General features: G+C 39.4%; 1 protein-coding gene across 1 annotated transcript in view; it reads right to left on the reverse strand.

Annotated features, from left to right (window-relative positions):
- The window catches only part of PDXK (pyridoxal kinase), a 78,520-nt gene that overhangs the window by 5,305 nt on the left and 57,616 nt on the right, over positions 1 to 15,599 (reverse strand). Inside the window, exons 8-10 of the mRNA XM_027843662.1 lie at positions 9,571 to 9,682; positions 8,097 to 8,233; positions 1,873 to 1,939 (exon numbers count right to left, since the gene is read on the reverse strand). Of these exons, the coding sequence (XP_027699463.1) occupies positions 1,873 to 1,939; positions 8,097 to 8,233; positions 9,571 to 9,682 (316 nt within the window). The remainder of the gene's footprint in view (positions 1 to 1,872; positions 1,940 to 8,096; positions 8,234 to 9,570; positions 9,683 to 15,599) is intronic.

Raw genomic sequence — 15,599 nt, forward strand, 5'->3', positions numbered from 1 at the left:
AAGAGGCACAGATGAATGATCTTTTGATCTTTAAGAATCTGTGTTCAAGAAGACAGAGAAGTAGCTTATTGATCTAGTAACAGCACAGGGGAAAAAGACAATGCTAACTGGAGTGGAGACTGAAAAGGCTACAAATGATGAACATCTCTGACTTAGAGGTTTCCTTTCCAATTATGTTAAAGCCTAGAATGGTTATGACTGTAAGAAGAGAATAAGAACAGGAAGGAATAATAAAAATTGGGAACTAGAGCCTATATGGTGGGAGCCAGAGCTTGTACGACTCCATCGAGAATGTAAACTACCTTGCATAAAAGTAAACAGGAAAAGAAGCTCCAACTATCCCATGGGAGAACTTGAACACAACCCTGGGCCATCCCTGGCATTATGCCTTCTCTGTTCCATTTCTATATAACATCTGGCCTGCTCTGGGGTTGGCAAGGGAATCCATTTTACTTTGTTCTACTGCCACCCAGGACAACTGGCCACTTGTGAGTAAGCTCCCAAATTAACCCAATTAACCTTAATAAAACCTTTTAATAACCAAGCTGGCATGGGCCCTTCTTTCTTTGGTATCTCAATTTTCTCTTGGAGGCTATGCTAACCTACAATTGGCATAATTAGGGCAGAACAGATCTGCCCCCTTTCAGAGACATAAGTAAGAAAGCCTTGGCTTTGTCCCATTACTTCTACTACTTCTTAGGGAGTGACTTTGAGGGAAGTCAAAAAGATGGACAGGCTTTTACCACCTTAGAACTTAACAGTCAGAGGGGAAATTTATAATGCAAGGTAATGAATCATTAGAATAATGGTGAATGAGGGTGTGGTCTAACCGGGGCTATTCAGTTTTTGTCAGTTTCAGACTTGTATCAGCTTGAAAAGTATGATAGGGAACCATGTTTAAATCCCTGCTCTCATGTAGGTAAGGCTAGATTTTGTCAGTACCTTAAAAGGTACTGATTCATTCCACCAGCCTTGTTTGGTTCAGGGGACTAAGGCCTCAGATTGCTGATGTCATTTCCTCATTGCCTGAGTGTCAACGGTGGCTCATGATGGGAAAAATTTAGATGAGGGAGCTTCACTCAGCTGAAGCAATTCAAAATGTTCTCAATGTCTATGTTGAATAATTTTTTTTTTTTGGCCTGCTATAAATTTTACAAGTTTATCCTTGAAATGTAAATCTTTACCTTTTTTGGGGGGGGGGGGGGGAAAGGCCAATGTAAATCCTAATAGTATCTTTTTTTTCCTCTGAGGTAACTTGAAACTATACAAGCCTTAGGAAAAACTTTGTCTAATACTTATGAATTAATCAAGAACTCTGAGTCTGTGCTCTAAGCATAATAAAATCTGGTTTTCAAATGTCTCTACATATTGATAAATATGATTGGCAGCAATACCTATTAAGGAATCATTTAATATTTCCCTAATAGTCCTCTTAGGGTGAGAGCTAACATTCTTTTGAGGCTAGTCTGTTCTACCTGCCTGAGTTATTGTGACTTGGAAAGGAAGAAGTGCCAATAGTCAGGTTACTGTTATACTAGGGGACCCTCAGGAGGGCCATAGGGCAGCCTAGTTTCTACTAAGGGTTTTGGTGGGCAAGACCACTAAGAGAAGGAGCACACTTGCTCAGATAGAGTTAGATGGAAGACCCTGTGTTTGGGTCTCAGTTGCATAGCCTCATCAGGGAGAGTGTACTGAAGGCACAGCTATTATGAGTTCTTGGGAGGAAGTACTTATATAGGGACTTACGGTAGATACTGTACTGATTATTGTAGATAAGGCTAAATGGAAGCCTTGGACCTGCTTGAACCATTCCATGAAGTGAAGATTAAACAACTTTAAAGAACTGAAAATTGTTAGTCTAGAAGAGACTACCTTTAGCACTTTCAATAGTCCTCTGGAGAACATGGTGCATGGCTGACACCGTCTTTTCACAGGCCACCTGTAATAAAGGGAGCGAAAACAATTGACATACAACTCCTTCTGTGACCCATGAACAGGTTATGTAATATTTAAAGATTAACATGGAAGTTTTGTTAATGAGAATTTAATTTTCCTTTCATCAGACACCAAGGAGATAGCAGCTGGGTCCAACATAGTGTATAAAATTACATTTCTTTCATACTATAATTAAGGACAAAGGATAAAATCAAGAACAGTATGTCTAAAAACAAGAGGCCATAAGTTACTTACTGCTATTTTTTTTTTTTTTGTGAAGCAATCGGGGTTAAGTGACTTGCCCAGGGTCACACAGCAAGTTAAGTGTCAAGTGTCCGAGGTCACATTTGAACTCAGGTCCTCCTGACTCCAAGGCTGGAGCTCTATGTACTGCGCCACCTAGCTGCCCCATATATTTTCAATAAAAAGTTTTTCTTTAGGGGTAGCTAGGTGGCACAGTGGATAGAGCTCTGGCCTTGGAGTCAGGAGGACCCAAGTTCAAATTCAGCCTCAGACACTTGACATTTAGCAGCTGTGTAACCCTGGGCAAGTCACTTAACCCAGAGTTCTACTTTGCTTGGAGGAAATTAATTCCCTACAGTTTCCTTTCTACACGGTTCCTGTCAAATGGGAGCCCCTTTCAAATTCTTTGTGAGGAGATGTCAAATGCCTCTGCTACAAAGGGGAAAAACCATTGGATTTAATTTCTGAAAAGTTTCTCTAATCCAGAGAGACTGAGTGAGCAGCAAGTGCTCTAGGGGAAAAGATTCTGCAAAGCAAAAGCCCTGGTGCGGTGGGCTGGGTCCCACTGCAGGCTCCTTTCAGAACCCTCTCCTCTTTAACATCCTTGCTCTTCCCTGTCAGCCAGTCTCAAACTCAGCCTACTGGCACATTTCAGTAGATCTCTAAAAGTTTTTCTTTCACTAAACATGAAGAAAGAAAAAAAATGAGTATTTCCCTTTACACAACAGAACACAAAAAAGATCATTCTTAAAATATAGACATATGAATCCCAAATACCTATCATACAATCTTCCTTTTTAAAAAAGCTCTATAAATTCAATATGCCACTTTCAAAGCTTTCCTGCTTGTCTGTTTCCTTTTCAATTTGCTCCTGTTCTCTTCTGTGCACTTTTCCCTTTATCCAGAACTTAAATTTCCCAAAAATAACATTTTCATATTAAAAACAAAACACAAATAATAGGATTGTACTGAGAATCTTCATTTTATATCATTTGCTTTTAAAAAAAAACTCCTTTAAATTCCACATTACTTTCACAACTGCCCTATTCATCTGTGCTTATCTTCTATTGTTTTCTATACAATTAAGATTGTTTTAATGGCCCTCTTTTTATGGTATTACTATTTATTCTTCTTACCTCCCCTCCCATTAAAAAAAATTGAAAGAAAAAAATCCTCATTAAAAAATAAGCACGGTCAAGGAAAACAAATCCACACAATGACCATTTCCAAAAATGTATTTCTCCTTCTGAAGTGAGTTCACTTCTCTGTTAAGAGAAGGGGAACATGTTTCATCACAAGTCCTCTGGAGGCATGGCTGATGCTTCTATTGATTAGAGTTCTTAAGACTTTCAAAGTTGTTTTTCTTTACAATTGCTGTACAATGTTTGATAATTATAACTCACTTCCCTTTGCATCATTTATTAAGCACCTGCTATGTGCCAGGGACCGTGACAAGGACTAGGGATGGCAAAAATGAACCAGTCCCTGCCTTTAAGGAACTTCTGTTTTATTGGGGGAAAGATGTGCACATGTAAGAAAATACAAATACATATACAATACAAACAACACATATAGAAATAGAATGTAATTGGGGAAGTGGATCGGGAAAGGCATCATGAAGGAGATGCCTTTTCAGAGAGATTCTAAGAGGCAGAAATGAGGAGGGAAAAAAGAACTTCGCAACAGAAGGACAGTCCAATTTGACTGGAATGTAGAGTGTATAAAGGGGAATGGGTTGAAGCCAGATTGTGAAGTGCTTTAAATATAAAACAGGGGAGTTCATATTTGTATAGAATTAGCAACTGAACAGATGAGAGCTGAAAACTTCACCAAGAGTGACTGTAGAGAGAAAAGAAGAGGCCCAGAATAGAGCTTCGAGAAACATCCAGAGTTAGGGAGCCTGATATGAAAAGGAAACTGAGGCTAGACAAGACAGGCAGAAGGAAACTCAAGAGAGGTAATGTCACAAAAACCAAGGAAAGACAGTAGTTAGGGTCAAATGTTAGAGAAACATTAAGAAGGACAAGGACTGGGAAAGTCCTTGTTTTGTAATGATCAATTAAGAGATCATTGGTAACATTGGAAAAGAGTAGTTTTAGATCAGTAAGAATGTCGGAAGCTAAATTGCAAGGATATCAGAAGTGAGAGGAGAGTAAGTAGAGAAAATGAGCACAGATAGTTTTTCTAGGAGTTTGGCTGTGAAAGCGAAGACACATTGGGAGCAACTAGGTGGCGAAGTGGACAGAGCACTGGCCCTAGCGGCAGAAGGACCTGAGTTCAAATCTGGCCTCAGACCCTTGACACTAGCTGTGTGACCCTGGGCAAGTCACTTAACCCCACTGCCTAGCACACAAAAAAAAAAAAAAGAGAAAAGGAAGACACATATCCAATAGCTTGAGGAAATGTTAATAATAAAGAAATTTTCAGGATGAGGGAAACCTTGGAACAGTAGGCAACAGTGAAAGTGCCAACCAAGAGAATGAAGATTAGAGGTAGGGGATGGGGGATGATCGTAGGAGAAATTTGCTAGAGAAATAGGAGGGACAAGGGTACAAGCAGAGGTGCTTCACAAATATTATCTCATTTGATCATCTCAGTAATCCTGTGAGGTAGGTGGTATTATTATCAACATTGGAAATTGAAGTATTAGCCTTGGAACAAGGGACTACTCTTCATCAGAGCCTGGAGCAAAGGAAGAGAAAACGGAAGATGATGTCAAAGGGTTCTGAGAAACAGAATTGGGGAGAAGAGGGAGCTCACAAAAAAGGACATCTATTTTCTCAGTAAAGTACAGGGCAAGGTCATCTCTTGATGACCTTCCTCAGGGCCTTGAGGAAAGAAGAGGAGATCTGAAATAGTCACTGTAGGAAATATAATAGAACGAAATGATTTATTTATGGTAGTAAGGACCCAGTCGAAATGAGAAAACACATGTAATTAACCTATGCAGGTGATATCAGCCTGTCATGACCTCATTTGGAGGGAAGGAAGCTCTCCAGTATTCCATCATCATCTTTTTTTTGGGGGGGGGGGGAGGCAATTGGGGTTAAGTGACTTGCCCACAGTCACACAGCTAGTAAGTGTCAAGTGTCTGGTCTGAGACCAGATTTGAACTCAGGTCCTTCTGAGTCCAAGGCCAGGGCTCTATCTACTGCACCACCAAGCTGCCTCCCCGACATCATCTTGTTCCTGCTCTCCTTTCATCATATTTGAGCATTGGTTAAATCTTTTGCAGAGGATTTATGGAAGGATTTGAACAAGAACTATACAAGACAAGAAGGCAGGGATTTTCACCAGACTGGTGAAAAGAGTATAGCCGCCCTGAGGAGATTACAATTCACTGACCATCAAATTTATTTAAGTGCTGTTGATGTAAACTCCCAAGCAAATTGCACAGGCAAAGTTTCAAATTCTTTGTGTAGAACCAACAATTCTGGCTGAAATTTTCATGACATCTACTTGATTATTCTTGGCATTTTACCCTTTTTTTTGGTCCCCCCGCAAAGGACTGCTTTCAAATAGCCTTTTTTTCCTTCCACCTTTCTTTTCTTTTGAAGGAAGATTGTCATGTAATTGCTGTAATTTCAGTTTAGAACTCTGACTAGTATTCAAAGTCACAAAAGCTGTTCCAGGTTGCCTAGGATACAGTGAGATCATGTATCGTCTCTCCTCTGGCTCTTAAACTAAAATTACATACTGTTTTTAAAAAATCCAAGTGAAGATTATTCCAGAACTTCAAAGAGCTACTATTTCACTGGTGTGGGGTTCATAGTCTCCTCTATACCTTAACAGGAATACTAATAAGTTACCGTGACCCAATTTACTTAAAAATTTCTTTCAGATTTGTTGTGTATTATATTCCTTAGCTTCATCAATTCATTTGAAGAAGGCAGGGGAGGGGAGACAAAGAGTAGTCAATAAATCAACTAAGAAGCAGGGCTGTGCTAACTGCTGGGAATACAAGGATGACAATGAAACAACCCCTGTCCTCAAGGGTTCTAATGGGGGGCAGAGAAAGGAAAAGACACTATATGTGTATTCTGTATAAATGTAATATTTATAAAACAGATCCAAGATAATTTTGTGGAGGGATAGAGGCACTTGTAGCTGTGAGGATCAGGAAAGGTCTAAAGCTGGGGTGGGGAACCTTCGGCCACATGTGGCCCTCTAGGTCCTCAAGTGCTGCCACTTTGACTGAATCCTTCAAATTCGTACACCAAACCACATGTAGCCTCGAGGCTGCAGATTCCCCACCCCTGGCCTAAAGTGCTGGCTCTGGAGCAGACAGTTTGAAGGAGACAGGACTCAGAGAGGTGGAAGTGAGAAGAGAGGTGCTTCAGACATGGGGGACAACCTGTGCAGAGACTGGAGGAAGAGGAAAGTGGAAAAATGGATTAAGGTAGAATAGCATGGAAAGGTAGGCTGGAGCCAGGCTGTGAAAGGCTTTAAAGGACAAACACAGAAGTTTGCATTTGACCCCAGAGGGAACAGGAAACCACCGAAGTCTCTGGAACGGGAGAATGACATAGTGAGAATTGCCTTTAGGAGCACCAACGGCAACGGTGTGGAGGATAGACCAAAGAGGGGAGAGACTTGAGCAGGAAAACCAATTAGGAGGTGAAATGTGATGATGGTAGTCCTGAGAGCTAGAGAGGAAGGGACAAACAGGAAAGGCATTATGCTGCTAAATTCAAGGCTTGGCAATTGAACGGATAGATGAGGTGAGGGGAGAGTGAGAAGCTGAAGATGCCTCCAAGGTTATGAATCCAGGCGACTGGAAGGTTAGTAATGTCTTCAAAAGAAACAAGGAAGTTTGCAAGAAAGGTGAGTTTGAGGGGCAGAGGGGACGTGGGAAGATGATGAGGTCTGTTTGGGACATGTTCAGTCTGAGGACATTCATTTCAAATGTCAAATAATGAGGTGGTGATAAAGACCTGGAGATCTGCATGGAGAAGAAGTACACCCATGTAAATCAATGAAGTTCCCAAGGGAGAGAAAATGTAGAGTGGGCAGAAAGTGCCCAGAGCAGAGGTTTCTGGTGTACCCACAGGGCACGTGCTATGGATGATGACACAGCAAAGGAAGCTGAGAAGGAAAGGATAGGTAGAGAACAAGAGAAAGCAGTAAAAATCCAGAGAGGAGAGATTATGCAGGAGAAGATGGTAAATAGCATCAAAAATTGCAGAGGGCAAAAAGGATAAGAACTGAGAAAAGGCCTTTGGATTTTGGCATCCTTGGCAACTTTGGCTACAGCAGTTTTATTTCAGTGATGAAGTCTGAAGCCAGAATACAAAGGATACAAAAATGAGTGAGGACAAGAAATAGATAATCAAGGAGTACTCCAAGGAAATGAACCTGGGTGCTAAAAGGACCACAAGGGTGGTCAAAAGAAAACGGAAATTTGGAGGTTGGACATACTGAGTTTGAGATGCTTATGGTGATATCTAGGAGGCCACAGATGATGTGGGCCTAGAGTTCAACAGATTGGAGCTATATATGTAGAAAAGGGAGCCAGGGGCAGCTAGGTGGCACAGTGGATAGAGCACCTGCCCTGGAGTCAGGAGGACTTGAGTTCAAATCTGACCTCAGGCACATAACACTCTCTAGCTGTGTGACTCTGGGCAAGTCACTTAACCCCAATTGCCTTGCCAACAACAACAACAACAACAAAAGGGAGCCAAGTACACACAGTGGGATGACACCAAGCGGCTGTGGTTGATTGATGATCTAGCAAGGAGACTGAGGATGTGCCAGGAAGGGAGAACTGGGAAAGCACTGTGTGATGGAAGTCAAGAGATGAGAGCACTGTCAGTGGTGTTATGAGCTGCAGATGAGTCAAGAGGCATGAGAATGGAAGGGAATTTATTCTTATCATTTCTTGACAAAGAAAAAAAAAACAAATTTTCTCTTAAGCTCACCTTGAAATTATTTGGGTGCTTGTGTGTCCAAGCCAGGAGCATGGCAGCAAACAAGTCTCCTGTTCCCACAAAGACAGCATCCACTTTCTGAATTTCCATTTTGATTCTTTCTGTCACTTTTGTGCCATCTGGTTTTTCTGTACAAAGAGAACAAATGAGACTAGGATAGTAGTGCCTTTATGGAAAAAAAACATTCTTAGACATAAGAGGATAATTAAGTATAACTCACTGGATGCATTAACAGCACCTTCATTCAACAGATTCTGAATATATCAAATGTACTAAAGCAAAAGGACTCAGAATGTTGGCTCCTCACTTTTCAAAAGCAAGGTGGGGCGGCTTGGGATTCTCGATCTAGTCCATAGAACACAGAGTGGGGACTTCATTCAGGCAGCACTGTAACATAGTTCAGGAATCAGGGATTTAGCTAGTGGAAACTCCCAGGCAGGGCAACTTCCTCTACCAACCCATATTGAACTTATAGTCGTGCTCCTGTTTATTACCCATAGGTCCATCAGCAAGTCATGAACCTAACTAAGCTTCAGTCTCCTCGTCAGTAACAGGAGGGAGTTGGGTCAGATGATCTCTACAGCCCTTTCCAGCTGTGGATCCTATGATCTGACTCTATGGGGACCAATGGTTTCCCTCACATCTGCAACTGCTCTTAGCAATTTTGTTTTCTTTTATTTTTCTTTAGTTTTTAGGCAATTGGGGTTAAGTGACTTGCCCAGGGTCACACAGCTAGTAAGTGTCAAGTGTTTGGTCTGAGGTCAGATTTGAACTCAGGCTCTCCTGACTTCAGGGCTGGTGCTCTATCCACTGGGCCACCTAGCTGCCCCTTGCTCTTAGCAATTTTGGAAATGGGTTTAAATCCTTCTTGAGCTGATTTTCAGCCTACACTTCTTCTTGGAATAATAAGTTCCATAAAATTAGTACTTTCTGTATAAAATGCTCTTTACTTTTTAACCTGTCCTAAAATTCTTCTTGGCATTTGATGGTCACCATAGCCATACCCCTAATGATTACACAGAGGAAATCATATATCCTTCCCTCAACCTGTTTTCCTTCCCAAACTAAAGTCTGAAGTTTATAAATCAGTCTTCATATACTGTATAAGTCCATTCATTCCCTTTACAATCTTAGTTTTCCTTATTTTTGATACTCCTTCATGATACTCAGAATTTTGTTGGCCTTTCTGGCCACAGCTGCATCTTATACCCTGAATAAAGGAAAGAAGAGAGCAAGCTTTATAGAGTGCCTACTATGTGCCAGGTCCTGTGCTAAGTACTTTACAAATCTGGAGCATTTATACTTCTGAAATTATTAAACCTTAAAACTGCACTAAGACTTTGGGGATAGCACATACAGTTAGGATTATGCTTTCTTTCAATTGTTCATTTTAGATATGTCCACACTGACAAGCAAACTAGAAGAGCCATATTAGGTTAGAGAGTAGGTGAAGAACATGACTTACGCTTCCTCTGGCTTCCCAAAGCAATCAGGTAGTTGTTGCCTGAAGAAGCTGGTAAGTCAGAACTGGTGATAACTACAGTCTCTGGTCCCATAGAATGAAGTATATCCATTACCTACCCAAGCACAGAAAAACAGGATCTTAGTAACAATCATTATCATCTTATTAAGACTAATTAAATTAAATATTATTCCAGAATGGCAAATTAGAATTCTCTGCCATAAGGTCACAACATTCTAACCATCTTCTTTCACATCCAAAATAAGTCAGATTCACAAGTCATAATTCACCATGATGACATAAGTTCCCTTAAGACAGGAACTGCATTTTTTACATTTAAAAAATATTTTTATTGATATCTTGTTAATTTTCAAATATATTCTTCCATCATCCAGAGAGGCATCCCTTTTCAAAAGAGGAGGGGAGGGGGAAAGAAGAGAAACAAAATGTAGTTCAGTAAAACAAACCAACATATCAACTAGGTCCAACATTTTATGCAATGATCCACTGCCAGGATCTCCTCCTTTTTTTTTCTTTTAATTGCTGATTTTTTTTATTGACCAACTTTCTTTCTTTCTTCTTTTTTATTAATTTATTTTGATTTATCAATAATCACTTCCATATGCTTTTGAGTTTAAAATTTTTCTCCCCCTTCCTCCCCGCACCCTCCCCAAGACGGCACATAATCTGATATAGGCTATACATTTACATTCATATTAAACATATTTCACATTAGTGATGTTGTAAGTAGAGATTAAAACCAATAGGAGGAACCATCAGAAAGAGGAAACAAAACTCAACAGAAGAGAAAAAAAATAACAATTCGGCCTCCATAGTTCTTTCTTTAGGTGTGGATAGCATTTTAAAACACAAGGCCTCTGGAGATGTCTTAGATCCTTGTATTGCCAGGAAGGGTTAAGTTTATCAATATTAGTCCTCACACAACGTGGCTGTTATTGTGTACAACGTTCTCTTGGTTTTGCTCACTTCACTCTGCATCAGACCATACAAGTCTTTACAGGTTTTTCTGAAGTCAGCCTGTTCATCATTTCTTATAGCACAATAGTATTCCATTATATTCATATACCACAACTTGCTCAGCCATTCCCCAATTGATGGGCATCCTTTCAATTTCCAATTCTTTGCCACCACAAAAAGAGCTGCTATGAATATTTTTGTACATGTAGGTCCTTTTCCCATTTGTGTGATCTCTTTGGGATATAGCCCGAGAAGTGCTATTGCTGGGTCAAAGGGTATGCACACTTTTATAGCCCTTTGGGCATAGTTCCACATTGCTCTCCAAAATGGTTGGATCATTTCACAACTCCACCAACAATGCATTAGTGTTCCAATTTTCCCACATCTTCTCCAACATTTATCATTTTCCTGTTTTGTCATGTTGGCCATTCTGATGGGTGTGATGTGGTACCTCAGAGTTGTTTTGATTTGCATTTCTCTAATCAATAGTGATTTAGAGCATTTTTTCATATGACTATAGATGGCTTTAATTTCTTCATCTGAGAACTGTCTGTTCATATCCTTTGACCATTTATCAACTGGGGAATGGCTTGCATTCTTATAAATTTGACTTAATTCTCTATATATTTTAGAAATGAGACCCTTATCAGAGACACTGGTTGTAAAAATTCTTTCCCAATTTTCTTTTTTTCTTCTTCTTCTTCTTTTTTTAGTGAGGGAATTGGGGTTAAGTGACTTGCCCAAGGTCACACAGCTAGTACGTGTCAAGTGTTTGGTCTGAGGCCGGATTTGAACTCAGGTCCTCCTGACTTCAAGGCTGATGCTCTATCCACTGCGCCACCAAGCTGACCCCTTCCTTCTAATCTTAGTTGCATTGGCTTTGTTTGTGCAAAAACTTTTCAATTTAATGTAATCAAAATTATCTATTTTGTTTTTTGTAATGTTCTCTATCTCCTGTTTGGTCACGAATTCTTCTGTTCTCCATAGATCTGACAGGTAAACTATTCCTTGCTCTCTCGGTTTGCTTATAGTATCAGCCTTTACATCTAAATCATGGACCCATTTTGATTTTATTTTGGTATATGGTGTGAGATTTTGGTCTATGCCTAGTTTCTGCCATACTCTTTTCCAGTTTTCCCAGCAATTTTTTTTCAAAGAGTGGGTTCTTATCCCAGAAGTTGGGGTCTTTGGGTTTATCAAATAATAGATTACTATAGTCATTGCCTACTGTGTCTTGTATACTTAACCTATTCCACTGATCCACTACTCAATTTCTTAGCCAGTACCAAGCAGTTTTGATGATTGCTGCTTTATAATACAATTTAAGATCTGGAATGGCTAGGCCACCTTCCCCTGCATTTCTTTTCATTAGTTCGCTTGATATTCTGGACTTTTTGTTCTTCCAAATGAATCTTGTTATTATTTTTTCTAACTCTATAAAATAATTTTTTTGTAGTTTGATTGGTACGGCATTGAATCTCCTCCTTTTTAAAGGGGGCAAACACATATTCTCTCTAACTGATGGGCATCTACTTTGTTTCCACTTCTATGCTTCCACAACAAGAGCTGCTACAAATATTCTGGAGCATATGGATATTTCTAACTGTCTTTGATTCTCTTAGGGGTAAATGCCTAGCAGTATGAACTTTGGTCCAAAGGATATAGATATTTTAGTCTCTTTCTTAGCATAACTTCAAATTTTTTTTTCCTGTCCCCACTCCACCCTACCTCAGACCACATATACAATCTCTGTTTGGAACAGCTCTGGACAAAGAAAAAGGCAGGTTAGTCACTCTCCAAAGAATAATGATGCATTTAACTTTCACCAAAAGAAAAGCAAAAAGAAAAATTCATTTGAAACTTCTGACTCATTCCTTTTTCAGGAATATCAAAACTGTAGCAGGCAAAAGGAAGCATTTTTGTCTTTCATTAGGAGATTTCCACAGGCTAGCTAATCTAATGAGGAAAGCTGGACCAATGCTCCTACCTCTTACTTCCCTACTAGGCTTCCAGACAGATCACAATACCACTGAGCTTTCTGGCCTCATCCACGAAGATCAGGAGCTGCCTGCTTCCTCATCCCATCTACCCCAACCCTACACCAACGAAATGCTAATACAGATTTGTCTGCCAATTCCTGCAACCAACACTGGGCCCTCTGAAACTCCTATTTCACAATTAACAACCTTCTTGTCATTTTATATAATTTTTCTTCTTGTACCACCCATCTTCTATCATGCACATCTTCTTGGCTCCTTCCCAGTGACACTGCCAACTTCCCAACTGCACTAACTGTCCACCAGAGGCATCAGGCATATATCACTAGGCCTGGAATCGGGAAGACCTGAGTTCAAATCCAGCTGTATGAACCTTGGCAAGTCAAATAACTTCTTCCTGCCTCAGTTTCCTCACTAGCAACTACCATACAGGGTTGTTGTGAGGATCAAAGAGATAATATTTGTAAAAAGCATTTATCATAGTGCCTAGCACATAGTAGGTACTATATAAATGCTTATTCCCTTCCCTATCTCCCATGACTGGAATGTTCTCCTTCTGCCTCCTAGAATACCTGACTTCTTTCAAGACTCAGCTAAGCTGGCTTCCATAGCAGCATTAGGATTAATACAGAGCATCCATTTTTTAAAAAGTTATAAATAAATGAATCCTTGTATTTCACCCCAAATGTTTCTATAATGTATGTAATTTACTAAGGCAGCACTTCTGGAAAGTCATGCATTTCCATGGTCAAGAACTTTTCTTTTGTTTGTAAACTTCCATCAATAAATGAAAGAATCCAGGGGAAAACACTGTATTTTCTAATGTCTATATCAACATTCAAGATTTAATATCTAAATAATTATTGAAAGTTTGGTTTAATAAGGTTTGTTTCAATAATTTGCCTTATACATACTACATGGGTTATTCCATATTTCTGTATCATAGCTTGCTTTTCATAGCTGGAGTTCAAAACCAATACAAATAAGATTTTCCTCATCTCTCATTCCATGAGATAGTTCCAATCTTCAGTGTTTTCATTAGACTGTGGGGAAGATCATATCTCCATCTTCATGTTTTCCATTTCTCCAGCTGATTTCTCCAGATTGACTGGCTGATGTGTTAACTGAGAGGAATGATTACCTATCGTGCTGGTTACTGATGCACAAAGGCTGTTGGTTCCTGGTGACTCTGATGGCATTGCTAGAACCTTTGCAATATCAAGCCACCCCATTCCCAATCCCCTTCAGCTGCTCTGATTCTTTCAAAGCACCTTAAATTGCTTTGGATCAATTTTGGATCAATCAAACTTTAAAAAGAAAGAAAAAGGAAAAGGAGGTATATGTACAAAAATACCTATAGCAGCTCTTTTTGTGGTGACAAAGAACTGGAAATTTAGGGGATGCCCATCAATTGCTAAATGGCTGAACAAGCTGTGGTATATGATTGTGACAGAATACTATAAGAAATGCTATAAGAAATGATGAGCAGGATGCTTTCAGCAAAACCTGGAACAACTTAGATGAACTGTTGCAAAGTGAAGTGAGCAGAACCAGGAGAACATTATATACAGTAACAGCAATACTGTATAACGATCAACAGTGAATGATTTAGCTATCCTCAATAATACAATGATCCAAGACAATTCTGAAGGACTCGATAAAAAATGCTATTGACTTCTAAAGAAAGAATAGAGAGACTCTGAATGCATATCGAAGTATGCTTTTTTTTTTTACTTTCTTTTTCTTTTCTTTTTTTTTGGTCTGTGTTTTCTTCTGCCATATGGCTAATATGGAAATCTTTTGTGTGACTGCACATGTATTATATATATCAAATTGTTTGACTTCTCAAGAGGGGGGGGACGAGGATGGGGGGAAGGGAAAAAATTTGGAACTCAAAATTTTAAAAAAACAAATGTTAAAAATAATTTTTAGATGTAACTGGAAAAAAATCAAATACAAAAATTTCCACATACACACAAAAAACCCAAACTAACTTCAAGAAGAATATCCCTTTTGATTTCATATGAAAACACTTTTGACTTACCAAATGATCCCCAAATTTAGAGCTTTATATTCCTTCCCATGCATGAAGGTGTTGTCTTTAGGAATACCGGTATGAATCTAACCTCGTATCAGACAGTTCTCACTAAGATTATTGTTCCCTTTTTTTTTTTTCCAATACATACATCAACACAAGTTCTGGAAAATCACTTGATATAAAGGAAACCTGATTAGGCCTTGGTCTGAGGGCAGCATTGTTAGCATTAAGAAACTTATGCTAATATACCTCAGACTAGAATTCTGAATAAATTCTAGTAACCCTACTCCTTTTCTATTCTAATTCTATTCCTATTCTAATAATCCTACTTCTTTTATCATGCTGTTCTAGTGGAAAGACCCAGGATTACCAGAATCTGCCTCCCATAGGAACTAGTTTCACCGTAATGAGCGAGAACTCCCTTTTACTGTTGAGATATTAGCTGCATCACATATATTACACTACATGCATAAATTCACTTGCTCTAACTCTTGTGCCTATAGAGGACACTATTTGCCACATAAGGGAGACATGGGGTAGAACCCACCTTCAGAGGAATCCATGGGATCCAGTGTATTTTGTCTTTATTTCTACAGCACATGAAGACAAATTGATCTCCAGGGCAGTCACAAAATTAAAAAGACTAGGGCACTAGTTACAATAAACAAGTACAATTACGGTAACAAGTTACTGTCTCTATCATCTCTCTCTTCCCTCTGTATTTCTCAGAAGCGTGGCATAGTGGAAAGAGTACTGGACTTGGAGTCAGGATATCTGAGTTCAAATCCCTCAGAACAGCTGCGTGGCTGTAAACAAAATCACTTCACCTCTCAGTCTCAGCTTCCTCATATGCAAAACAGAGAATGTGAACTATTATTACTGTCCAGAGATGTGCTGGATGAAGGTGATATAATGGATATCCAGGAAGGTTTGGAGTCAGGAAGACCTGAATTTATCTAGCTGGGTGACCCAACACACTCGTTTCCTCATATCTAAACTGGAGAAAATACTAGTATCTA

The sequence above is a fragment of the Vombatus ursinus genome, unplaced genomic scaffold (genome assembly GCF_900497805.2).
Source record: "Vombatus ursinus unplaced genomic scaffold, bare-nosed wombat genome assembly UNPS02014924.1, whole genome shotgun sequence".
Taxonomy (NCBI): Eukaryota; Metazoa; Chordata; class Mammalia; order Diprotodontia; family Vombatidae; genus Vombatus; species Vombatus ursinus.